The sequence below is a fragment of the Coregonus clupeaformis genome, chromosome 34 (genome assembly GCF_020615455.1).
Source record: "Coregonus clupeaformis isolate EN_2021a chromosome 34, ASM2061545v1, whole genome shotgun sequence".
Lineage (NCBI taxonomy): Eukaryota > Metazoa > Chordata > Actinopteri > Salmoniformes > Salmonidae > Coregonus > Coregonus clupeaformis.
The window spans coordinates 16,574,521-16,583,833 of NC_059225.1; the positions used below are offsets into that span (position 1 = coordinate 16,574,521).

The following is a 9,313-nucleotide window of genomic DNA, read 5'->3' on the forward strand; positions in this document are numbered from 1 at the left end:
GTTACCAAACCATTCACAAAGTCCTTTCCTGCGGATCCCTTTATATGAGACAGCTATATTAACCTCCCACCCACTCCATTCTACCTCCCAGTAGCAGGCCCCAGACAGACCCTCTCTACACAACACCTGGGGGTAGATGGTAAACCTTTCTGCATGGTCAGGATAGGACTGGACCTCATTACTCCATGTCACCTTTCTGTTCCTCTTAGACAGACAAAGGTCTTTATTTGCTGTGTTGGGATCAAATGTGATCTGACAGGAATCTGAGGATGAAGAAAAAACAACTGGTGAAATGTATGTGTGCATCCAGGTGTGTGTGTGTGTGTGTGTGTGTGCACGTGCGTGTATGTGTGTGTGTGCGATTGTCTGTGTAAATGCGTATGCACAGTATGTCCTTTACTCACATTCCAAGAACTCCTCTCTAGTCTTGGGTTCAGGCCTTGTCTCCTGACAGGTGGTGTCATTCCTACGTGATGGTAGTCCTCCAACTGACAGTACAGACTGAGTCCTCCCAAATGATGGAGGATAATGGGGCTCAGAAGGTGGAACAATGTGGACTTTGGTCACTATGGAGACACAGGAAATCAAATATCACTGTTCAATACTGATCATGACATAAACATAACAGAAAGTCAAAGGGCTCAGTGGTTGAAAGAGGTTTAGGTAATTTGTTTTAGTAATTAGTTATATCAATTACCAGATACACTCCCCTCTGTATTTATTTGGACAGTGAAGTTAAAAAGTGTGAATTTAGCTCTGTATTCCATCATTTTGGATTTGAGATAGAATGTTTTATATAAGAGGACAGTATATAATGTCACCTTTCATTTGAGGGTATTTTCATGCATATCTGTTTTACCATTTAGAAATGGAATATACATTTTTGAATACGCTTTTGGAAAAATTCACTTATAGTGCATTCAAATAGTCAAACGTTTAGTAATTGGTCCCGTGTTCCTAGTTCCTAACTGCAGTAGAATGCGTATGTTCCTAGTTCCTAGCTGCAGTAGAATGCGTATGTTCCTAGTTCCTGAGTGGCGCAGTGGTCTAAGGCACTGCATCGCAGTGCTAACTGTGCCACTAGAGATCCTGGTTCGAATCCAGGCTCTGTCGTAGCTGGCCGCGACCGGGAGACTCATGGGCGGCGCACAATTGGCCCAGGGTAGGGGAGGGAATGGCCGGCAGGGATGTAGCTCAGTTGATAGAGCATGGCGTTTGCAACGCCAGGGTTGTGGGTTCGATTCCAGTATAAAAAATATATATATGTAATCACTAACTGTAAGTCGCTCTGGATAAGAGCGTCTGCTAAATGACTAAAATGTAAATGTAAAATGTATTCCTAGCACTCAATTACAACATCAACCTAATGACTTCAAACTTGTTGGATGGTTTGTTTTGGTTGTGTTTCAGATTATGTTTTGCCCAATAGAAACTGAATGGAGAATAATGTATTGTGTCATTTTGGAATCACTTGTTTCTGAACACATTTTTAAGGGTGTTATGATCTTTGTGTAACATTTTACTTGACACGCAGTGTCATAACACATTATGACACGGTCATAAACATGTCATAACAGCTGACATAGCTTGTCATAGCCTGTCATTATCCATATATTACGTTATTTTATGGCTGGTTATGACACCTACACATTCTCTTCCTGATTCCTGCTTATAGGCAAAAACTAAAGCAGGAAGCACCAGTGACTCGGTTAATAAAAAAGTGGTCAGATGATGCAGATGCTAAGCTACAGGACTGTTTTGCTAGCACAGACTGGAATATGTTCTGGGATTCTTCCGATAGCATTGAGGAGTACACCACATCAGTCACTGGCTTCATCAATAAGTGCATCGATGACATCGTCCCCACAGTGACCGTGCGTACATACCCCAACCAGAAGCTATGGATTACAGGCAACATCCGCACTGAGCTAAAGGGTAGAGCTGCCACTTTCAAGGAGCGGGATTCTAACCCGGACGCTTATAAGAAATCCCGCTATGCCCTCCGACTAACCATCAAACAGGAAAAGAGTCAATACAGGACTAAGATTGAATCATACTACACCGGCTCTGACGCTCGTTGGATGTGGCAGGGCTTGAAAACTATTACAGACTACAAAGGGAAGCACAGCCGCGAGCTGCCCAGTGACACAAGCCTACCAGACGAGCTAAATCACTTCTATGCTCGCTTCGAGGCAAACAACACTGAAGCATGCATGAGAGCATCAGCTGTTTCGGATGACTATGTGATCACGCTCTCCGTAGCCGATGTGATTAAGACTTTTAAGCAGGTCAACATTCACAAGGCTGCAGGGCCAGATGGATTACCAGGACGTGTACTCCGAGCATGCGCTGACCAACTGGCAAGTGTCTTCACTGACATTTTCAACATGTCCCTGACTGAGTCTGTAATACCAACATGTTTCAAGCAGACCACCATAGTCCCTGTGCCCAAGGACACTAAGATAACCTGCCTAAATGACTACCGACCCGTAGCACTGACGTCTGTAGCATGAAGTGCTTTGAAAGGCTGGTCATGGCTCACATCAACACCATTATCCCAGAAACGCTAGACCCACTCAATTTGCATACCGCCCCAACAGATCCACAGATGATGCAATCTCTATTGCACTCCACACTGCCCTTTCCCACCTGGACAAGAGGAACACCTACGTGAGAATGCTATTCATTGACTACAGCTCAGCATTCAACACCATAGTGCCCTCAAAGCTCATCACTAAGCTAAGGACCCTGGGACTAAACACCTCCCTCTGCAACTGGATCCTGGACTTCCTGATGGGCCACCCCCAGGTGGTAAGGGTAGGTAACAACTTCATCTGCCACGCTGATCCTCAACACAGGGGCCCCTCAGGGGTGCATGCTCAGTCCACTCCTGTACTCCCTGTTCACCCATGACTACATGGCCAGGCACGACTCCAACACCATCATTAAGTTTGCCGACAACACAACAGTGGTAGGCCTGATCACCGACAATGATGAGACAGCTTATAGGGAGGAGGTCAGAGACCTGGCCGTGTGGTGCCAGGATAACAACCTCTCCCTCAACGTGATCAAGACAAAGGAGATGATTGTGGACTACAGGAAGAAAAGGAGGACTGAGCACGCCCCCTTCTCATCGACGGGGCTGTAGTGGAACAGGTTGAGAGCTTCTAGTTCCTTGGTGTCCACATCACCAACAAACTATCATGGTCCAAACACACCAAGACAGTCGTGAAGAGGGCACGACAAAGCCTATTCCCCCTCAGGAGACTGAAAATATTTGGCATGGGTCCTCAGATCCTCAAAAAGTTATACAGCTGCACCATCGAGAGCATCCTGACTGGTTGCATCACCGCCTGGTATGGCAACTGCTTGGCCTCCGACCGCAAGGCACTACAGAGGGTAGTGCGTACGGCCCAGTACATCACTGGGGCAAAGCTTCCTGCCATCCAGGACCTCTATACCAGGCGGTGTCAGAGGAAGGCCCTAAGAATTGTCAAAGACTCCAGCCACCCTAGTCATAGACTGTTCTCTCTGCTACCGCACGGCAAGCGGTACCGGAGCGCCAAGTCTAAGTCCAAAAGGCTTCTCAACAGCTTCTACCCCCAAGCCATAAGACTCCTGAACAGCTAATCATGGCTACCTGGACAATTTGCACTGCACCCCCCCACCCCACCCCATCCCCCTCTTTTACGCTGCTGCTACTCTGTTTATTATTTATGCATAGTCACTTTAATTGTACATATTGCCGGTGCCCCCACACATTGACTCTGTACCGTTACCCCCCTGTATATAGCCTCCCTACTGTTATTTTATTTTACTGCTGCTCTTTAGTTATTTTATTTAAAAAATTTACATAACACATTTTTATTTATTTTACTTTTTTCACAAAAAAACCCCAAAAACTGCATTGTTGGTTAAGGGCTTGTAAGTAAGCATGTAATGTCTACACCTGTTGTATTCGGCGCATGTGGCAAATAACATTTGATTTGATTTGATTCAAATTAGTTTTTTTCCCTGCCAAGAAGTTTCCTTTCGCTTGAAAATTTGTTTCTTAAATCCTTTGTTGTTGTTATGAAATATTTACAGTAATTTGTTTTCATCAAATTACTGTGTGGTCCTCTGTAGCTCAGCTGGTAGAGCACAGTGCTTGTAACGCCAGGGTAGTGGGTTCGATACCCGGGACCACCCAAACGTACAAATGTATGCACGCATGACTGTAAGTCGCTTTGGATAAAAGCGTCTGCTAAATGGCATATTATTATTATTATCATATTTTAAATAACTTGTAGAAAATACACTTTATGACACTGCCAAGAAGCATTATGACCATATAAACCAGATAGGCCTATCACGTACAGGCCCTTATATCAGTCATCAGTCAAAAAGAGGGTGTCTTGTTGTGAGCAAAGTCCATGGTGTAAGAGAATGTTTTGCCTTAAGTGGCACGTTTTGTGGGTTTTGACACTCTTATGTAGGTGACATAACCAGCCATAAAATAACGCAATATATGTCACAACAGGTCTAACTATAAGTGTCATGACAGCGTTATGACCATATTATAACAGGTTATGACAAGTTATGTCAGCTGTTATTACATATTATGGCATGGTTATGATCATGTCATAACGTGTCATGAAGCTGGGTCAGGTGTCCAGTAAAGTGTTACCGATCTTTGTTCCTCTGTGACTTTCTCGCTCATCATTGTCCAGAATTTCTTCATGATTATCTGTAATAATCGTAGCTTCCACATTAATGTAGAAATGAAAAAATAAAAATCTTCTATTCTTATTTACAATAAAAGTGACTCCAAAATGACACAATACATTATTCACCATTAATTTCTATTGGGCAAAACATAATATGAAACACAACCAAAACAAACTGCAAATGCATCCAACAAGTTTGTAGAGTCACAAGCTTGATGTAGTCATTGTGTGCTAGGAATATGGGATCAAATACTAAACTTTTGACTACTCTAAAACACTATAAGTGAATTTGTCCAAATACCTATGGAAAAAAACGGGGGACTATATACATAAAGTGCTTGAATTTCTAATACAGATAAGTATGAAAATATCCTGAAATAAATGGTGACATTCTGAACTGTCGCCTCATAAAACATTAAATCTCAAACCCAAAATGCTGGAGTATAGAGCCAAATGTACAAATGTTAGCTTCACTGTCCAAATAGTGTTTGTTACCAACCTTGTACAGAGATTTTGGCAATTTCCTCAGAGCAGATGTTTTCAACTTGACTTTTCAGCCCAGTGACTGATTTAACATCCTCAAATGAGATGTGTTGGTTGACAGTGATGCGGGGTAAGGCCTCAGATCCAGGAGAGACACAGAGAGACTGGAAACTCTACAGTGACAGATCAGAAAATAGGGAAAATATGTTTGTTGAGAAAGACAAATATTTCACTTTCATCAGAAACACCTGATGCTGTGGACAAAGATCCAGTGATGTCACCTGGAGGAATTGGATGTTATCCTCTGTGTGTAAGAGCTGCTCCAGCTCAGCTTTTCTCCTCCTCAGCTCAGATATCTCCTGCTCCAGTTGCTCCAGGAGTCCTTCAGCTCTGCTCACTTCAGCCTTCTCCTGGGCTCTGATCAACTCCTTCACCTCAGAGCGCCTTCTCTCAATGGAGCGGATCAGCTCAGTAAAGATCCTCTCACTGTCCTTCACTGCTGCTTGTGCAGAGTTCTGTTAAGACAAACAGAAAGGAACATGGCCCACTTCCAGTTTTACTGCAGTTTAGTTTAAGTAGAGTAAGTCACTTTAGAAAGGACTATCTCCTAAGTGAATACATATAAATGGTCAACACTCACCTTGAGAGACTTCACAGCCTGTCTCAACTCCTGTATCTCTTTCTCTCTCGTCTGGATTCTCTGTTTGGATTTCTGTTGTTTCTCCCCCAGCTGGCTCTGCAGTTAAACACATGTCGTTCCATGGTTCATTTGTACAAGTGATTCTGTCTTAGGGTTTGATCCCAGGTCTCTTTCATACCAGAAAAGTGCATTAGCCTGCTAACCCAAAGCCTACGCATTAACTGAAGGAGCCAATGCAACTCTTCAGCTCTCAGTACATGTTACATGACGTGAGTGTGTATATTAGCACAGCTAGATTATTGGGTGTTAGCTGACTTCCAGGCTTTGTTTTACAGTAGTCACTAATATTCAGTAATTAATGGTATTTTCACAGTGATACTCTGAATGAGTAGCAATTACAGATTGTCCTTACCTGTCTCTCAGTCATTTCTGATTCAGATGAGACTGTATCATGGCCTTTATGTTCACCCACCACACACAGCAGACAGATACACTGCTGATCGGTACGGCAGTACATCTCCAATAGTTTGTCATGACGAGAGCAGATCTTCTCCTCTAGTTGTATGGAGGCTTTGACCAGCTTGTGCTTCTTAAAGGCAGGAGATTCATAGTGAGGCTGGAGGTGAGTCTCACAGTACGAGACCAGACACACCAGACAGGACTTGACAGCTTTGAGTTTTCTCTCAGTGCAGAAGTCACACGCCACATCTCCAGGTCCAGCATAACAGTGAGCAGGAGTAGCATCTTGGAGTCCTGTCTTCTTCAGATTCTCCACCAATTCAGCTAGCATGGTGCTTTTCTTCAGAACAGGCCTCGGGATGAAGGTCTGTCTACACTGGGGACAGCTGATCAGGACACCCTTCACATCATCCTGATCCCAGCTGTCCTTAATACAGCCCATACAGTAGCTGTGTCCACAGGGAATAGTCACCGGATCCTTCAGTAGATCTAGACATATTGAACAACTGATTGAATCCATGGCTGCCGCCATTTTGGTGCACACACTCACAGACTGAGATCACTTTTGTTTCTCTAGAATTGTTTGTGCTTATAAGTGGGAACATTTCCTGGTTGTGTGTGTACTCTTTCCTTGTACAGGGAGTGGCGTTGGACAGAGACCAGGAAGAGAGTGGTTGTGATTGGACAGAGGTGGTAGAGGAAGTTCCATTTATGGTATGTGTTCCATGCAAAAATGTACACTCCCCAATGGACAATTCAATAGACACAAACCACACCTCCAAGTACATAGTTATTACAAGATTTATTGAGGAAGATTGAAGTGACAATTCAGGAGAACAAAGTCAGTAGGCGGTATAATGGTAGATCAGGGGGAGACTCTGGAGTATGTGAACTGGTGTACCGGGCTGCCATTTCACTTGAAATCAATGGTAATCCTGCATGGTCATAGACTTACTTATAGTGTGTTCAAGGGGATCACTGTAAGCAAGGTGCTGTGTGAACATAATGTGTAGTTATTCGGGATGCAACATGATTTGTAGATCAGTGATTCTGTGCAGGGCCTTGTTCAGCCAATCCTGTCAAACGGGTTAGTTAGAAGATAGAGGGTGGAGAAAGGAAGGAGGCTTCCAAGCACTGGAGACATGGCAAAACCCTAACCTCCATACTGTAGTGTAGTGGTAATATTTATCATATAAGCATATTATATATACCTCACATGCCACCCATAATAAGACCATGCAATTAGCTAACAAAAGTGTTTATGATCAGAAAGCGAGAGCGAGAGAGAGAAGTCATAGCCTGAAAGGCCATGCCCCAAGAGTCCCTGAGGTGGAGAGAGAAAGAAAGAAAGAAAGAAAGAAAGAAAGAAAGAAAGAAAGAAAGAAAGAAAGAAAGAAAGAAAGAAAGAAAGAAAGAAAGAAAGAAAGAAAGAGAGAAAGAAAGAGAGAAAGAAAGAAAGAAAGAAAGAAAGAAGGAAAGAGAGAAAGAAAGAAAGAAGGAAAGAGAGAGAGAGAGAAAGAAAGAAAGAAAGAAAGAAAGAAAGAAAGAAAGAAAGAAAGAAAGAAAGAAAGAAAGAAAGAAAGAAAAATAGAAAAAGAGAAAGAAAGAAAGAGAGAAAAAAAGAAAGATAGAGAGAAAGAAAGAAGGAAAGAGAAAGAAAGAAGGAAAGAGAGGGAGAGAAAGAAAGAAAGAGAGAGAGAGAGAAAGTAAGAAAGAAAGAAGGAAAGAGAAAGAAAGAAGGAAAGAGAGAGAGAAAGAGAGAGAGAGTATTTCACCAGCGCAGGTCAGGAACAAAAAAGAGAGATAACAATGAATCTAAAACCCTTTTATAATCATCTGAGTTGTTTGGATTCAAAATCTGACTTGTTGACCAATAGTATTACTGTTGAATTAACTTCCAATCAGACATCAGCCCCACATAACCATTGTTTTAAAGAGGTGACAGAATGGGGGTTGGAGAGATCAACACAGAGAAGGCTGAATTCCTGAGTAGACAGTAAACCCTCTTGCAATGTGTTGATAAGAGTCACTTCGGGGGCCGGGCCGCCCTACAGTAGTAAGTTATTTGTTGAATTATGGTTTTGCCATCACAACACTGTGGCAATACAAATTGTGTGGGAAAGATTTGACATGTAGCTTCTTGAATGGGGCACATAACCACAAAACTGATTGGGTTCTCATCAATTACAAACCAACAGCCAGCAAATTGTTATGAATTCCCTGCTGATGACTGTTAACACCATCTCACAGCCCTCTCAAACCTCTGCAGTAGGAGCCCTCCCCCGGCTGGAGTCTGCCTGTTGATCTCTGCCCCCATTGTGACCTGGGGCTCTGACCACTGGTTGGTTGCTAGGGGCCAGTTGTTAGGGGGCCGGACATTGCATTTACATTTTAGTCATTTAGCAGACGCGACTTACAGTTAGTGAGTGAATACATTTTACATACTGGCCCCCGTGGGAATCGAACCAACAACCCTGGCGTTGCAAGCGCCATGCTCTACCAACTGAACTACAGGAGGCTACATCTGACCATCCTCCTGACTCTGCAGGTGACACACTTCTCACATTCTTCTTCAAGACGTGGCAGAGAGCAGCAACACCTCTGCCCTGAACATCAACAACAGGACTTTATCTTTCTGGACATGTGAAGCGGTGTGCGTGCACAAAGTGAGTTGTGTGACGTGTATATTGTTCTTCATAGTTAGTTACTACTATTGTCTATTGTATGTTGTCTCTCTGGGTCTACTGTGTTGTAATGTGTGATACTCTGCAGGTAGCATATACATTTATCCAGTCCTTCCTTTGTTAACATCTAAAGGATCAGACCCTTTCTTTCAATTTTTGCCTAAAATTACGTACCCATTTCTAACTTCCTGTAGCTCAGGACCTGAAGCAAGGATATGCATATTCTTAATATCATTTGAAAGGAAACACTTTGAAGTTTGTGTAAGTGTGAAATTAATATAGGAGAATATAACACAGTGTCTGTCTGTTCCCCTCAGACAGACACAGGTCTTTATTTGCTG

The 9,313-nt window shown here is 43.0% G+C and overlaps 1 protein-coding gene across 1 annotated transcript; it reads right to left on the reverse strand.

The window, feature by feature from the left end:
- Positions 1–396: 396 nt before the first annotated feature.
- Positions 397–6,820, reverse strand: LOC121549478 (E3 ubiquitin/ISG15 ligase TRIM25-like). Its single transcript, XM_041861275.1, has 5 exons — positions 6,242–6,820; positions 5,830–5,925; positions 5,471–5,704; positions 5,206–5,362; positions 397–566 (listed from the first exon to the last, which is right to left on the reverse strand). The coding sequence occupies exons 1-5, from the start codon at positions 6,818–6,820 to the stop codon at positions 397–399; spliced, it is 1,236 nt and encodes a 411-aa protein (XP_041717209.1).
- Between the last annotated feature and the right edge of the window lie 2,493 nt (positions 6,821–9,313).